At 40.7% G+C, this 17,811-nt stretch overlaps 1 protein-coding gene across 1 annotated transcript; it reads right to left on the bottom strand.

Annotated features, from left to right (window-relative positions):
* Positions 1-2: 2 nt before the first annotated feature.
* Positions 3-12,726, bottom strand: LOC146564154 (uncharacterized). The gene is made up of 15 exons (XM_085290207.1): positions 12,449-12,726; positions 12,173-12,213; positions 11,718-11,876; positions 11,497-11,634; positions 10,303-10,545; positions 10,135-10,218; positions 9,860-10,022; positions 3,792-3,832; positions 3,339-3,497; positions 3,118-3,255; positions 1,577-1,819; positions 1,425-1,493; positions 1,193-1,329; positions 1,003-1,067; positions 3-785 (listed from the first exon to the last, which is right to left on the bottom strand). The coding sequence occupies exons 2-15, from the start codon at positions 12,198-12,200 to the stop codon at positions 710-712; spliced, it is 1,743 nt and encodes a 580-aa protein (XP_085146333.1). The 5' UTR covers positions 12,201-12,213; positions 12,449-12,726; the 3' UTR covers positions 3-709.
* Positions 12,727-17,811: the final 5,085 nt, after the last annotated feature.

The raw sequence follows: 17,811 nt of genomic DNA on the forward strand, positions 1-17,811 counted from the left end.
AATAAATGAGCAAATGTTGCCGTCAAGTAAAAGTTTATTGAATGGAAAAAATAAACATTTGATTTTAAAGCAATACAAGAAGAAAAGAAATATCTTACATATGAGCAGAAAAACACAAGAAAGACATTCTCTTTAATCAGCTCGATAAATGCGTTACATTTAAAATGACATATAAATGTTGAGGCAAAACGAGTGCAGATCTTTAGTTACAATTGTGCTTAAAAGGCAGACAGGCCAAAAAAACAAAAAAGCCAACACACAAAAAAACACAATAAAAAAGAAGCAACAACACTTGGAGGAAGATTGACAATCTGACAAAGAAAACAGCCGAGGATGTCACGGCTCACTGACTGGAGACATGCAGGTGAGCGTGGGGAGTCAGGTGACAGGATTTGGGAGGAGAGTCCAAGGACATCCAGTGGGTGGATGGAGAGGGGTGGAGGTGGGGTGGAGGGGTGAAATGTTTAGGACAAACAGTGTTCAGACGGGAATTATACTTGCAGAAAGAACGCCTACACAAAAAGTTCCTACATCATTACATTGAATTTTTATTTGCATTAAAAGCCTAATTTACATTCACGCCGTGTCCGCACTGGGGTTCTCCATCACTCACTCCTTATCTCCATCTATTCCTCCTTGCCCCTCCTCTCTTTCACTCTTTATTCTCCTGCATCTCCCCTCCTTTCAATCTGCCTTTCATGTCACTCCATTAGGCGGGGTGCAGAGGGAGGGCTGATGGCTTCTCTCTCCGGCGTCCTTGCTTCGGTTTTGCTGCAGCTGTTGGGCTGTGATAAAGAGAGCAAAGAGGAGAAGTTTTCACACTAATTACAACATAATAATGGAGCACTCGGTAAAAGCCACTGTGAAAATGAAGGTCAAACAGTCATTCGTATAAAGTGAATAGAGTCTATTAGAAAGCATCTGTAAAGTGAAGAGAGATCGCTGAAGTGGGGGTAAAAGGGGATTTTTTTTATGAGACTGGAGTAAAATAAGAACATTTACTGGTCACACTGGCAGTATTTCTTATGCCTGGGTCGTTGTTGGCCCTTCATCTTCAGAAATCTCTTCTATAAAAAACAAGAGAAGAAAAAAAATGCATTTTTTGTTTGCTACAGAGAGCCATTCTTCTTTGTTTCATCTTCAGTCATCACAGCACCACATAAAGATGTGATGAATGGATCTCCTCACTCACCTTCCTTCTTTTGACTCTCACGCACAAGACTATGACACAAACCATCAGGAGAATCGCAACCAGGCAGCCAACACCAATGGCAACCCACACCCACCAGGCGAGCCCCAACAGCCCCGGTGAAGCATCATCGTTAAGGCCTGAAAGCCAAACAGATTATTGAAGCATTAAAAGTGTCAGATACACATTCAGTGAAGGATCTCTGTGAGCAGAAGTCGTGATAAACTGTACACACAGTTTGTGTCGCAGGGTTTCTCACTCTTGCCATTCAGTTTGGGTGGCGACTTTGTTGTAGTTGGAGGCTCTGAAGAACAAAAACACACATCTTTATGTTTCTTTGACCACATATGCACACAAAGGTCTTCATTCCTAGTGCCTGTGTATTACCTTGTACTGTGATGGTCAGACTCTGACTAAACTTATTGCTGCCACAGGTGACGATACACTGCCAGGCCCCGTTATGTGAGCTTGTTATAGGTTTCAGTTGAACTGTTGATGAATCTGTGGGAGAATCTGGATTTGGACTCTGCCACTTCACTTCACATCCTTGGGGCTGACCTTTCACCTCACACTGAAGCGTTGCCTCATCGTTCGGCTTGAGAACAGCAGAGGGTTTGACGGAGACCGAAACTGAGAAGGAGAACAGACGGACAACAACAGATACAGTGAGAATCACAAAGAGAAAAGGAGACCATGCTGAACAAGGTGCTTCATCCAAACTCGCTACACACATGACAAAGCTTTATAACATGAGAGGAAAAGAATGAGAGCATATTACACTAAGTATTAAAGGAAAAGTGGTAACTCTTTCACACATTGGAACATTTTTGGTGATATGAAAATATCATAGATAACCATTCAACTGTAGAGGGATGGTAATAAGTAGTGACCCAGCTAGTGACAGAAAAGATCAGGCCTGGACTGTTTATTACATCACAAGCTGATGTTTGTGTCCTTTTCCTTTACTACAAATTAGTGTAGACCAAATTGCATTTTTTTTGTCCATAACTGTCATAATTTGCTTACACAGGCATCGCTGTCATATAGAAACACAGCATCAGCTTTTTTGTTTAAGCAGCCGTTCACTAAAATAAAAAACAAGAACTTAAGACTGTGGTGGTCTTGCCCACCCCGTGTCTCCACTCCTGTTCAGGTAGTTTCAGTGGTGTCCCACGTTGGGATTAGAGACATCAAACAAGGAAAGCTGCCTGTACAACAGAGTTTGTTAAAGAGGTTGTTCCCCGTACACGTCTGAAAGAGGACAGAGCCTTTCAGTCTGTGGAACAGTTTACACCACAACTACGTTTGGCTGACTCTATGGTATCCTTTAAAAAGCATTTAAAACGTATCTTTTTAAACAAGCCTTCTGTTGATCAACGCTTTTTAAATTTTACATTTTTATTTACTATTAAACTTTAATATTGTGTATATTGAAAATTCTGTGACGTAACTTTCTGTTTATTTTAATCTTTGTGTACAGCGCTTTGTGACGGCCTGTCTATGAAAAGCGCTTAATTAATAAACTTTACTTACTTATTTAAAGATGTTGAAGGCTGACTGGGAGAGGATTAAGTTGAATTAAGGGAAATGTAGTACTCTGAGCTTGATTTTTCAATAGTATAATCTGGATTTTGGTCTCTGCTGCTTTGAATTGTCTAATGTGAGTACAAAACATAGTGTGTAAGAAATACGTTGTATATTTTTGTTGTATATCCTTTTACCTGTTATAGTAACAGAACCATCAGTCACATTAAACAAATTTCCCCTCATTTCACAGCAGTGTCATTTTTATTAACCTGATTATCAGTGTAACATGAAAGGATCCAGAAAACAAAACCATAACTGTCCTAATATGTTAAACCCATCACTGTTCCAATAAATATGAACATTTATTTGTAATTGTATATTTTCCAGGGTCTGCTGTTTACCTGAGAACACAGAAAGTGAATGTTCATGACTTTTCCCATCTGCCGAACATTTGAACCGTCCAGCATCTGTTTCTCTCACACTGGAGATTTCCAGATTTGTCAGTCTCACGACTGACCTCTGCACAAGTTCAGCACTGCCTAACACAGAAAATAAAAATATGTTCTATTATAATGTTACCATCAAATACTTTACTGTTAAGTGTTCTGAGATACTCAAGTACCTTTGTGAGTGAAGCCTGACGGATAAACAGTAAAAAGAAGGTCATTTATATGATGCCACTGCAGAGAGCGTGTGTAGCTGCTGACCCCACACTTCAATGTGACTTTCTCCCCGACTTTTGCAAAGAAAACTTCACCTGCAGCAGAGAGTGCACCCAGCACTGAAAAGAAGACAATCACAGTGAATAAATACTCTGCTTTTAATTATGCTTATTTAAAGGAGGATATAAGAAACGTCTCTACATGGAGACAAAACCAGTCATATTCTCTGTATGTCGTCGTAAACTTGTGCAGTGACATTAAAGAACCTGAGATGATTAAAACATCACTTCAACCATATTTATAGAAGATTTTTCAGTTTGATTAAACATGAGGTCACACACCATCTACAACATGTGTGTGCAGTATTTTAAAGGATTATTCACAATATTGTCTTCACAAGTATATTCACTCACCAAACACAAACAACACAATCACCTTCATTCTGAAAGTCGACCTGAGGGTTTAAAATAAAACACAAATGAACATTACTGTTAACACGACATCATAACAAGAAAACTAATTAAACGTGAACACTTTCATTTCACACACAGCCACAGAGAGATTCTTCTTCACATGAACACTTTACAGAGAAACCACCAAGCCCTCGCTCTGTTTCCGTCCTCTCTCTGTGTCGCATGTTAAAAATGATCAAACTCAGTGTTGGACTTAAAAAGTGAAAAAGAGTCTCACTGAGAAAGTCAAACATTTCTTGTGGCTCTTTAATTTAATCTCACCAACAGCTCATGTGAAGGTGTTTCCTGTAAAGCTGCTGTAACTTTATCTGACTGCTCATGTTAACATATATATTAATTCTCCTAAAAAAACCCCCCAAAAAAAACAGCTCAACTGAGATCATTATGTGTCCAATTAACTAGCATCAAAATGAATTTTAACACTTATTAAGAATTTGCTGCCTCCACATAAGGTGCTTCGATGACGCAAAAAATAAAAAAAGTTAAAGCTCAGTTTTAAACTTAGCCTCATTTGAAAAATTAAATCTCAGTGACTGAACCACAGAATTAAACTCACAGGTTAACGAATCTTTAAGCCTATTAAATTAACATGATCATACACATCAAAGGCTTAGAAACAAACTTCAGCACATTTTTCTTCAGGTTTGTTTAAAAGCTTTTAACTTCGACTCCGTACAAACAACAATTTCTGAAACACTTGAAACATTTCATCTCTATTTGCTCTTAAACTGGTGCCTCTGCAGTAACTTTGAACTCCATTACGGAGCAAACAGAAAGTTTCCGGGATAGTCGAGTTAACTCCTTACTATTTATTCTGAAACATAAAACCCAACTTTAAAATGTGAGTTGAGCTCTTACCTTAATTTTGAGCAGATTGTGTGTCTTTTAGTTCAGTTATTGAAGGCAAAATTCTCTCTTCATCCTCTCTGTGCTTCACTTCACTGAAAACAAGAGCTCAAGGATGCAAAAGTGTAGAAGGCGGAAGACATCTGAAGAGAGAGCTGCACTCTGGAAAGTTGTAGGCCACTGCAAACCCCAGATCTTTGTGGGTTTGCTACTCATGTCTGCGCTTTCCTGCAATCTAGGCCTGGCATTTTCTACTCAGTGCAGTTCTTACAAAAAGCTGAAGAAAGTTCTGCACAGTGACTTAAAAAAAGCTCAGCTGCACACACTCAGTCAGATTATACTCATGGATCCACAATGATTCCTGTAACAGAGAAGTGAAAATAACTTGGAACTAAACAGAGAAGTCATAATAGGAAGAATAGAAAGAACACAGAGTATTAAAAAAACAACCAATATTTATTCATCACAGCAGAAGTAACAAAGTATTTGTTTTCAAAATAAAAGGAACTGAAGGTAAACGAGCTGATTTGCTGTTTTTTTTTCTTTTTTGACAGACATTAGTTCTTTTTCATTAAATGACATTTTCTCTCACTGTGGATGTTAAAGTCTTTCTTTGTCTTATTTCCTCACACTAACAGGCAGAGGAGGAGGTGGCGTCAGACTGAAGTGATGACACCAAACTCCAATCGTCCAATAAAAGCAGAGAGGACCCGAAGCAGCCGTGGGTCTTGTTGGTTTTCTGAAATTATTTGTGAGTTAAACTTGAACAGATGTCTGACAAAATCTCAGGTGGTTCTCAGTTTTACTCAGCAAGGCCCAGGAAACAAACTGAACCTGCTCTCTGACCAGACCTGAGGTTTGTAATCAGAGGATTTAAAGACAAATATGACCTCATTCAGCCTGCAGTAGAGGGAGAGCTATCATAGGTCTCTGTGGTGCACACCTTCACCTGATTGTTGACGATCACCCATCTGTGAGACACAAAGATAAAACACACAAAGGCCTGTTTAACAGCACCTGCTGCCTCCAAATGTACAGCTCAGGTACAGATGTCATAATAAAAGTTAAAGCAGGACTCATCAGTAGAAACTGGTCCATTTTCTTCTATTCAGACACAACACAAACATTTTTCCTCCAGGTATGTTGGTGATAGATGGATATAAATCCTTCAAACCTTCACTTCTTTGACAGATTAACACATCAGACTGTGCACATCAGCAGCCATGAAATGAGTTTTGTCAGAGCAGATGTGGAGTATGGTGCCCCCTGCTGAAGAAGCTCAAAGGTTACCTCATTTTATTTTAATGCAATTCTTTCCCGATATTTGCCCTGAACTAATAAATAACTTAAAAACTGTCCGTTTGGACGTTTGTAAGGAATTCATCTATTTTGTTTGTTTCTGCTGGAAGAAATGTTTTTACTTTTGCTATTATTTGACTAAAGTTGCTTCCAAAAATTTAATTAAAACTATGAAATATCCCTTCAACCAGGGCTGATTTGTCAATAATAAATATGAACATTGAAAAATAGCCGGTCCCTTCTTTTTCTGTCAGCTGCTCCCTTCAGGGGTCTTTACAGCAGATCATCTCCACCCTCCAAGGAGGTTTTTAACAGAAGAAATGTTTAAGACTTCATGCCTTTGTAATCACTATACTGATTTGGTCTCTCCTTTGACTTATTTGAGCACAGATTTGATCACATGGCTCCACCCAGTTTCCACGTTCCTCTTTTTGACCAGGGAACAGGTGCTTGTTATTTTTGTCATTATGTAAGAACTGATTTAAATATAAATCCTGCACTTTCAAACGTGGCCTGTTTCCCATAAAAGCAGACATTGTGTCTGATATTTGCGATAATATTGCTGTCACTAGCTCCATTGCAGAGTTTTAAGGACTTAAGAACTCACATAAAATGGCACATAGAGGGCAGTAGTGGGCCACCTAAAATAATCCAAATGTACAAGTTATTAAAGCTGGCATGACACTTGTCTCCACATCAGAATACATTTTTTACGTTAGACTCCAGGAAATAAAAAATTATGATTTTGACTAAATGCTGCTATTGTAAACTTGATTTGTTACTGCATCAATTCAGATTCTGTCTTAATACAAATGTAGTTTCATCTTTAAATGGTTTAAGACATTTAAATGTTAGAGTTGTTACCTTCAAGTAGGGGCCAGGTCTTCTATCGGTAGGCCTGAGTGATTGTTTGCCAAAAAGTAATTGTTTGTATTATATCTGCTTTAGATAACTTGTTGGCCTATAATATGTGAAACATATGTCAACTGTGTCCCTGATTAATTATATCAAGTCATCTTGAGCCACAAACGACATTCCTATCACAAGGTAGAAGCTGCAATCAGTGTTTTTGCAGTGGCTTATATATAAGGTAAAAAATCTTGTTGACATTAAAAATGTCTTTTTAAAAAAAGTAATCTGGCCAAGTGGACAGCAGGAATTGCAACAAATATAACAATAGTTCTGTAAACATATTTTAAGTTGCCAAAAAGGACATAGAAACAATAACATGGAGTCATAAAGATACTTGAAAAACAGGTAATTGTTCAATTTTACATATAATGTTTGTAAATCCTGTTCACTAACGTTTGGGGCGATCGTGGTTCAGAGGGTTGGGAAGCTCATCTTGTAACCAGAAGGTTGCCCGTTTGATCCCCAGCTCTGTCTGTCTTGGTCGTTGTGTCCTTGGGCAAGACACTTCATCTACCGCCTACTGGTGATGGCCAGAGGGGCCGATGGTGCGATATGGCTGCCTTGCTTCTGTCAGTCTGCCCCAAGACAGCTGTGGCTACAACTGTAGCTGCCTCCACCAGTGTGTGAACGTGACAGTGAATGGATAGTGGAAATGTAATGTAAAGCGCTTTGAGGGTCTCGAAAAGCGCTATATAAATGCAATCTATTATTATTATAAAGTGTATTTACCAATATAAGTAAAGACATTACACATAAGAAACACGTGAAAACAAATCAGTTTTGGACAGAGGATCACTTTTTGGCACAACACTGAACACCCAGGGGGCGACAGCCTTAGCGGTCTCCTTTCGATGTGGAGGAGCAGCGGCTCTAATCTGAACCATAATCACTGAACTCCTCATCCGATCGCCAAGGGAGAGCCCATCCACCTTTCAGAGAAAGCTTATTTCCTGTCGTTAACACAGGGCTTGATTCACAGATTTTTGGCATTTCTCAACAATGCGCCATCTAGTGGCAGAGTGTTGCCAACATTTAGGACAAAGTAAGTTACTGGCAATGGGCATCATTTTTAAATTTTAAAAAGTCTCACATTTACGACTAGTGACAATGACGATGATTAGTCCCACACATCCCAAGTTCCAAGTAATAAACAAATAAAAGACTTGATTTCACTCACCTGAGATGAAGCACAGATCTCAGGGCTGATTATTAGTTATCAGAATATTAGTCACATAATCCATTAAAACTTCCCCAAAAGGCACCAGCTGACCACTTAGATTGACAAGTGAGGCTTATTTAGCTTTCATCTAATTTTTCATCTAATATTCAGCCCTACCCTCTTTGAGAAAACCCTTATCTGATTGGTTGCCCCTCACAAATACAAGATAAGAAAGGCAGGAGGGTGGGGCTTATGTCCTCAAAGCTAAAGCTATATACCTGAAAAATTAACAACATTAACATTATCCACGTCCTTTGACATCATGTAGAAGAAGAAGTAGAAAAAAAATATCAGAAACAAAAATTTAAAAAGCACATTACTTGACAGAAAAACATTTATTTATCACAGCAGAAGTAACAAAGCTTTTCTTTATGCAATAAAAAACAAGACAAAACAAGAATCATCAAATTATCACAATGTCAAGCTGTAATTGTCCAATAAAAGAAGAGGAAGCAGTGATAAATGATGGCAGCGGAAATCAACAGTCAGGGTTAAGAAAGAGTGAAGAGACTTGGGGAAGTTGCTCTAATGTTTGGGACTTGGCATTATACTAACAATATTCACTCAAGCATCCAAATCAGTAAATCAGGTGTTCTGGTCACTTCCATTTCTGAAATTTCCTCGCTAAATATTCTACGGTCAGCTCTTAGTGGTATGACACCAAAGTGGTATAACAGCAGCACACCCATGAAGATGTAGGACACATAAAATCACGGAGCAGAGTCAATCGCTACAGACCTCCAACCGTCATGTGACCTTCAGATCAGCATAAAGCACACTATGACTGGACTCTAGAGCAGTGGAGACATGTTCTCTGGAGTGACGAATCAAGATTCTCCATCTGGACAATGCAATGGACGGTTGCCAGGGGAACGCTTCTTGTCTGATTGCGTTGTGCTAAGTGTAAAGTTTGGTGGAGGGGGATTATTGTGAGGGATTGTTTTCCATTAGTTGGGCTCAGCTGGTTAGTTCCAGTAAAAGGAACTCTTAATGCTTCAGCATACCAAGACATTTTGGACAATTTCATTCTTCTTTGGCGATGGTCTCTTCCCGTTCCTGTTGGAACAACATGACTGGTCTGCACAGAGTCCCGACCTCCACCCGACAGAACAACGTTGGGATGAATTAGAGCAGAGACTGTGAGCCAGGCCTTCTAGTGCAACATCATTGTCTGACCTCACAAATGTGCTTCTAGACAGGTGTCCAGGTGTACAGAAGCACCAAAAACACCTATAAACACTCCTAAACCTTTGGAAAGCCTTCCTGTAAGAGTTTCAGCTGCCACAGTTGGTCGTACATCATATTAATCCCTATGGATTAAGAATGGGATGTCACTCAAGTTCATATGCGTGTCAAGGTAGACGAGTGAATACTTTTGGCAATAAAGTGTAATCTGTGTGTAAAGCCAGAACTGATGTCTGAGAGATCTTAGTTGGTTCTTAGTTTCACCCAGGAAGGCCCAGAAAACAAATCGACACCTCATCTGTACATCTGCACCAATTTACTGAAGAGTGTAATACTCAATCTGAGACAGTCATTTAGAATTTTGCGAGCTGTGAAGTGTGCCAGAACTTTTGTAAGAACTTGGTGGAGTGAAATCAGGACTCTGATCACGTACACAATCAATGAAGAACTTTAAGAAGAAGTTCACCATAATCTGTAAACACAGTGGTGCAGGAGGCGTTTAACCCATTTTCTTTTGGTTTCTTTTATCGTAAGCTATCAACTCTACACATAAATATTTGATGAACGCCTTTCCTCACATACCCTCCTTCTTCTCATACACTTACACAAGACAATGACACAAACTATCAGGAGCATCCCAAACTGGCAGCACAGCCCAATCGCAAACCACATCCAACAGGAGAGTCCCAGTGGGCAATCGTTGGCAACACCTGAATGCAACACAGATCATTGGAGAAAGTGAGAACAACAAGAATGAGTTACACATTCAGCAAAGGATCACTTTGATCAAATTTGCAGACATTTTGCAAAAGCTGGACGCACATGTTGCACGTGTTGTCTTCTGAGCACTCGTTACAAACAATGTGACGTTCTTCGGGGTGGATGGTGGAGTTGTAGTTGGAGGCTCTGAAGAACAAAAACACACATCTTTATGTTTCTATTGACTACATATGTGGACATGGGTCTTCATTCCTAGTAACTGTGTATTACCTTGTACTTTGATGGCCAGACGCTCACTAAATGTATTCCTGCCACAGGTGACGATACACAGCCAGGGCCCGTTATGTGAGGTTTTTACAGGTTTGAGTTGAACTGTTGATGTATTTGTGAGTGAATATGTATTTGGACTTCTCCACTTCACTTCACAACCATGGTGCTGACCTTTCACCTCACACCTGAGCGTTGCCTCATCGTTTAGCTCGAGAACATCAGAGGGTTTGACGGAGACCAAAACTGAGAAGGAAACAGACAGATAACCACAGATACAGTGAGAATCACAAAGAGAAAGGGAGACCAACAAGGAGCTTCATCCAAATTCATTACACATGACAAAGCTTTATAACATGAGATGAAATACAATGAGAGCATCTTACACTAAGAATTAAAGTAAAAGTGGTAACTCTTTCACACATGGAACATTTTTGGTGAAATGAAACACAAATAAACATTTAACTGTAGAGGGATGGTAATAAGTAGTGACCCAGCTGGTGAGAGAACAGCGTAGGCCTGGACTGTTTGGTTTGGTTTTTTTGGTCACTGTTATAATTTGCTTACACGGCATGACTGTCATATAGAAACACAAAGTAAGCTTTTTATTCAATTATCTGACAAAAAGAAATAAAAAACGAAGGAATAAAGCTAAAGTAGTTTTTTAAAGAAAATTCTGTTTATATAGTTAATAGTATAAAAAAATAGAATTATTAATTAATAGTTGTGTCTTATGTAATATTTAATAGCTATGGATGTAATTCTAGAGCCCAGCATATGTCCGTGGCCCCTCCGATGCTTCCCCTTCTCCTGATGGACTCCAGTAATGGCAGGGTGGCCACACTTGACACTGTGGTGGTCCTGCCCACCACCAGGTTGACTAGGAGGGGATTAAGTTGGATTTTGGGAAATGTAGTCTCCAAATTTCAAAACATATACAAGACATGCTGTGCAAGAAATTCATTTTGTATATTTGCTGTATATCCTTTACCTGTTATAGTAAAAGAACCATCAGCCACATAAAATAATTTCCCCTCATTTTTCAGCAGTGATGTTTTTATTAATCTGATTATCAATGTAATGTGCAGGGAAAATGAAAACAAAACCATATTTGTCCTAATATGTTAAACGCTGCACTGTTCGGTTATATTTGAACATTTATTTGTAAATGTGTATTTTTCAGGGTCTGCTGTTTACCTGAGAACACAGAAAGTGAATGGTTATGACGTGTCCAATCTGCCGAACATGTGAACCGTCCAGCATCTGTTTCTCTCACACTGGAGATTTCCAGATTCGTCTGTCTCACGACTGACCTCTGCACAAGTTCAGCACTGCCTAACACAGAAAATAAAAATATGTTCTATTATAATGTTACCATCAAATACTTTACTGTTAAGTGTTCTGAGATAATCAAAGACCTTTGCGAGGGACACCTCTCTGATAAACACTATGAAGAAGGTCATTTCCATGATGCCACGTCAGATAGTGTCTGTAGCTGCTGACCCCACACTTCAATGTGACTTTCCCCCCAACTTTTGCAATGAAATCTTCACCTGCAGCAGAGAGTGCACCCAGCACTGAGAAGAAGACAATCACAGTAAATAAATACTTGTCTTTTAACAATGCTTATTTAAAGGAGGATATAAGAAACGTCTCTACATGGAGACAAACAAGTCATATTTTCTTAATTTTGTTGTGAACTTGTGCAGCGACATTAAAGAACCTGAGATCAATAAAACACCACAACAACCATACTTTTCAAGTATGACTTTTCAAGTAGATTAAACATGACGTCACACACCATCTACAACATGTATGTGCAGTATTTTAAAGGATTATTCACAATATTGTCTTCACAAGTATATTCACTCACCAAACACAAACAACACAATCACCTTCATTCTGAAAGTCGACCTGAGGGTTTAAAATAAAACACAAATGAACATTTGTGTTAACACTAAATCATAAAAAGAAAACTTATTAAAAGTGAACACTTTCATTTTATACACAGCCACAGAGAGATAAACAGTTTACAGAGAAACCACCAAGCCCTCGCTCGATTTCCATCCTCTCTCTGTGTCGTATGTTAAAAGTAAGAAATCCTTCTGAAACATAAAACCCAATTTTAAAATGTAAGTTGAGCTCTTACCTTAATTTTGAGCAGATTCTGTGTCTTTTAGTTCATTTAGTGACGGCAAAAATCTTTCTTCATCCTCTCCGTGCTTCACTTCACTGAAAACAAGAGCTCAAGAATGCAAAAAGTGTAGAAAGCGGAAGACATCTGAAGACAGAGCTGCAAAGTTGTTAGCCACTGCAAACCCCAGATCTTTGTGGGTTTGCTACTGATGTCTGCATTTTCCTGCAATCTAGGCCTGGCATTTTCTACTCAGTGCAGTTCTTACAAAAAGCTGAAGAAAGTTCTGCAGAGTGTCTTAAAACAGGCTCAACTGCACACACTCAGTTAGACTACTCTCATGGATCAATTGTCACAATGATTTCTGCAAAAGAGAAGTGAAAATAACTTGGAAATAAACAAGGAAGTCATAATAGAAAGAAAAGAAAGAACACAGAGTTTGAAAAAAGACTAATATTTATTCATCACAGCAGAAATAAGAAAGTATTTGTTTTCAAAATAAAAGAAACGGAAGGTAAACGAGCTGATTTGGTGTTTTTTCTGTTTTTCCCCCGACAGTCATTAGTTGCAATTTTTTTTATTTAATGACATTTTCTCTTATTGTGGATGCTAAATTCTTTCTTTGTCTTATTTCCTCACACTAGAGGAGGTGTCGTCAGACTAAAGTGATGACACCAAACTCCAATCGTCCAATAAAGGCAGAGAGGACCCGAAGCAGCCGTGGGTCTTGTTGGTTTTCTGAAATAATTTGTGAGTTAAACTTGAACAGATGTCTGATTGATCTCAGGTGGTTCTCAGTTTTACTCAGCAAGGCGCAGGAAAACAAACCGAACCTGCTCTCTGACCAGACCTGTGGTTCGTAATCATGCCCTGAACTAATAAATAACTCAAACAATGACCAGAGAGCAGCAAGCACATATATAATAAGCAGTTTGTAAGTTTGTAAGCAAGTCATCTATTTTGTTTTCTGTAGGATAAAATGCTTTTATTTTTCTTTTGCTATTGTTTGAATAAAGTTCTATCCAAAATTTGATTAAAACTATGAAATATCCCTTAAGAATGAAAATCCAGGTAAATGTTTAGCACTGAAACAAAGAACATGTTGCATTTACTTAATTTAATAGTGGACATTGGTTGTACATAGACGTTCTAACAATTGAGGTAAATTGATGACGTTATTCATATTCAATAAACTGGTGCATTTTGTGTTGATAAAATGTCATTGTAATGTGTTTTATTGTGGCGGGGCATGGTTGGTAGTGTGGCTGTCACACCTGGGCCACATCAGCTGGTCACGCCTCCCCTGCACATTATAGGGAACTGGGTCCTGAACATGGGTTGTTTTTGGTGATGTGTTCGGCTGCGAGCTGAGAAGCTGCTGCTGTGGTATAAAGTTACAGCAACCATAAAGATAAATGAAAAACAGGTAATTTTCTGAGTTTATCCTTTGTAAATCCTGTTTACTAAAGTCTGTTTACTAAAATAAGTAATGCCATTACACATAAAAAACAAATGGAAATAAATCAGTTTTGGGCAGACGATCCCTTTTGGCACAACACCAAACACCTCACGCGGGAGGCGAAAGCCTTAGTGGTCTCCTTTCGATGTGAAGGAGTAGAGGCTCTACTCTGAACCCATCCATAATCACTGAACTCCTCACCCTGTCGCTAAGAGAGGGCCCATCCACCTTTCATAGAAAGCTCATTTCCTGCAGTTAACAAAAAGATCAGGCCTTCATTCACAAATTTTTGGCATTTCTCAACAATGCGTCATTTGATTGCAGACTGTTGCCAACATTTTGGACAATGAATAATACATTTTAACAATTAAATTAAATGACAAGTAAATCTGGGACTGATTAGTGACAACATCGATGATTAGTTGCACACATCCCGAGTTCCAAATAATAAACAAATTTCACTCACCTGAACTGAAGCACAAACCTAATATTTATCAGAATATTAGTTACACAATCCATTAAAACGTCCACAAAAGTCATTAGCTGACCACTTTAATTGACAAGTGAACATTATTTATCTTATTTTCATCTGAAGCCCTACCCTCCGTAAGAAAATCCTTTTCTACAGTGGCCATGAGAGGCCAAATGGATTGCAACTTAAAAAAAACCCCACCAGCAATAAGAAAAACACTGCAAAAACACACAAAACACAACTGAAATAGGAAAAAAGAAAACAGAAATTAGAAAAAACAAAAACAGAAATAGGAAAAAACTAATTTCCAAAAGCACAAGGGAAGTGTCTCTGGGGAGAAAATAACCCTACAGTCCAGTTGCAGGAACCAAAATATGCTAAGAAGTGCGCTGGGAGACACTTAAAAGAAATGCATGTCTATCTATCAGTTTTGTGAGGAAAGAAAAGATGAGAGGTAAGTGTGTTAGCCTAACTATTAGCCTAAAAATCTGTCATCAGTATTATATGAATCATGAGACTAAAACACACTTACATAGCATATTTTGGTTCCTGCAACTGGTCCGTAGGGTTATTGTCTCCCCAGAAACACTTCCCTTGTGCTTGGGAAATCAGTTTTTTCATATTTCTGTTTTCGTTTTTTCTATTTTTGTTTTCTTTTTTCCTATTTCCATTTTCCATCCATCCATCTTCTTCCGCTTTATCCGGGGCCGGGTCGCGGGGGAAGCAGCCTAAGCAGAGAAGCCCAGACCTCCCTCTCCCCAGCCACCTCCTCCAGCTTATCCGGGGGAACACCAAAGCGTTCCCAGGCCAGCCGAGAGATATAATCTCTCCAGCGCAGGGGTGCCCAATCCCGGTCCTCGAGAGCTACTATCCTGCAGCTTTTAGATGCATCCCTACTCCAACACAGCTGAATCAAATGGTTTGATCTCTTCAGCATGCCATCATGTTTGGCAAAGACCTGATAACAAGCCATTCATTTGATTCAGGTGTGTGGGAACAAGGATGTATCTAAAAGCTGCAGGACGGTAGCTCTCGAGGACCGGGATTGGGCACCCCTGCTCCAGCGTGTCCTGGGTCTGCCCCGGGGCCTCCTCCCGGTGGGACATGCCTGAAACACCTCACCCAGGAGGCGCCCAGGAGGCGCCCAGGAGGCATCCTTGTCAGATGCCCGAACCACCTCAGCTGGCTCCTTTTGATGTGGAGGAGCAGCAGCTCTACTCTGAGCCCCTCCCGGATGGCTGAACTTCTCACCCTATCTGTAAGGGAGAGGCCAGCCACCCTTCGGAGGAAACCCATTTCCGCCGCTTGTATCCGCGATCTCGTTCTTTCGGTCACTACCCACAGCTCATGGCCATGGGTGAGGGTAAGGACATAGATTGACCGGTAAATTGAGAGCTTTGCTTTTACACTCAGCTCCCTCTTCACCACAACGGACCGGTGCAGCGTCCGCATCACTGTGGCTGCAGCACCAATCCGTCTGTCGATCTCCGGCTCCCTTCTCCCATCACTCGCGAACAAGACCCCAAGATACTTGAACTCCTCCACTTGGGGCAGGAACTCATCCCCAACCTGGAGTGGGCACTCCACCCTTTTCCAGCTGAGAACCATGGACTCAGATTTGGAGGTGCTGATCCTCATTCCCACTGCTTCACACTCAGCTGTGAACCGTTCCAGTGCGAGCTGGAGGCCCTCACCCGATGAAGCCAACGGAACCACATCATCCGCGAAAAGCAGAGATGAGATTCTGAGGCCATCGAAGTAAAAGAACACCTTTGAGATGAATTAGAGTGGAGACTGCGAGCAAGGTCCAACATCAGTGTCTGACCTCACAAATGTGCTTCTGGAAGAATGGTCAACTCCTATAAACACTCCCAAACCTATGGAAAGCCTTCCCATAAGAGTTTAAGATGCCACAGTTGGTCCTACATCATATTAAACCCTAAGGATTAAGAATGAGATGCCACTCAAGTTTATATGTGTATGAAGGTAGACTAGTGAGTCATTTGCAAGTAAAGCCTGACCAGATGTCTGACTTCAGGTAGATTTCAGTTCTTAATTTTACTCAGCGAGGTCCAGGAAATAAACCAAATATTTTATCTGTACATCTGCACCAATTTTCTGAAGAGTGTAATACTCAAACTGAGACAGTCATTTAGACTTAAGCCATTTTTTGTTTCATCATCAACGATCAACTCTACACATAAATATTTGATGAACGCCTTTCCTCACATACCCTCCTTCTTCTCATACACTTACACAAGACAATGACACAAACTATCAGGAGAACAAACTGACAGCACACCCCCATTGCAATCCACATCCAACAGGAGAGTCCCAGTGGGCAATCGTTGGCAACACCTGAATGCAACACAGATCATTGGACAAAGTGAGAATGACAAGAATGAGTTACACATTCAACAAAGGATCACTTTGATCCAATTTTCAGACATTTTTCAAAAGCTGGACACACATGTTGTACATGTTGTCTTCTAAACTTCTTCTTCTTCCTCCTAGCGTTTTTCCCACTCGGTTGCAGGGTCCGCTTTTCTGCAAAGTCGTCTCCACTTGGGTCGGTCAAGGGCATCGGTCAGATCGGCTTCGATCTTCTTCACGTCGTCCTTGATTCGGTCCATCCATCTCCGCTTTGGTCTGCCTCTAGGTCGACGTCCTTGGGGGCTGAGCCGCAGTGCTGTTCTCACCACTGAGTTCTCATCGCTCCGTACCACATGTCCGTACCACCGCAGCCTTGCTTCTTTCATCTTATCTGTGATTGGCGCGATTCCCATCCTCTTTCTAACGTCGGTGTTCATGACGTGGTCCCATCGTGTCAGGCCTAGGCACCATCGCAGCATCCGCATTTCCATCGTGTGAAGGGCTTGTTCGTGCTTTGCGGTGGCTGGCCAGCACTCGGATCCATAGAGGGCGACGGGGCGCACTACACTCTTGTAGATCTTTGACTCGAGGCGATTGGGCATTCTTCGGTCACACAGGACGCCGGTGACTTGGCGCCATTTCATCCACGCTGCGTTGATCCTGGCTCGTACATCTAGTAGGATATCGCCGTCATTGCTGATCATCGATCCGAGGTATTTGAAATGAGGTACTTTCGCCAGATCTTCTCCATCGACGCTGATCGTGCCGTCGGTCTGGGGGCCAGCCTCTAAGTATTCGGTCTTGTTGGTGTTGAGCCTCAGGCCGAAGTCAGCTAGGTGAGTCTTCCACTGCTGCGTTTGGTATTGCAGTTCTATTCGCGATTCATCGGCCAGGAAGACATCGTCGGCGTAGAGAAGTGTCCAGGGATGGGGTGACTGGAGATCCGCCGTCGCAGTGTCCATGCAAAGGATGAAGAGCAGCGGGGAGAGTGCCGAGCCTTGGTGGACGCCCACATTGATGTTAAAGGGCGGCGATGTTCCCACTGGGCTTCTGACCACGCTGGTGACTTGTCGG

Source organism: Mchenga conophoros, linkage group LG11, assembly GCF_057382185.1.
Source record: "Mchenga conophoros isolate Kocher_MC1m ecotype Shallow Benthic linkage group LG11, M_conophoros_male_GT1.1, whole genome shotgun sequence".
Taxonomy (NCBI): domain Eukaryota; kingdom Metazoa; phylum Chordata; class Actinopteri; order Cichliformes; family Cichlidae; genus Mchenga; species Mchenga conophoros.

Excerpts from the sequence above, each read along its gene's own strand:
- LOC146564154 (XM_085290207.1), bottom strand. The coding sequence starts at position 12,200 with ATGAAGGTGATTGTGTTGTTTGTGTTTG. Across the intron at positions 1,330-1,424 it reads GAAACCCTGCGACACAAACT|GCCTTAACGATGATGCTTCA; the intron begins GTGTGTACAGTT and ends TTTGGCTTTCAG. Across the intron at positions 1,068-1,192 it reads TGAGAGTCAAAAGAAGGAAG|AAGAGATTTCTGAAGATGAA; the intron begins GTGAGTGAGGAG and ends TGTTTTTTATAG.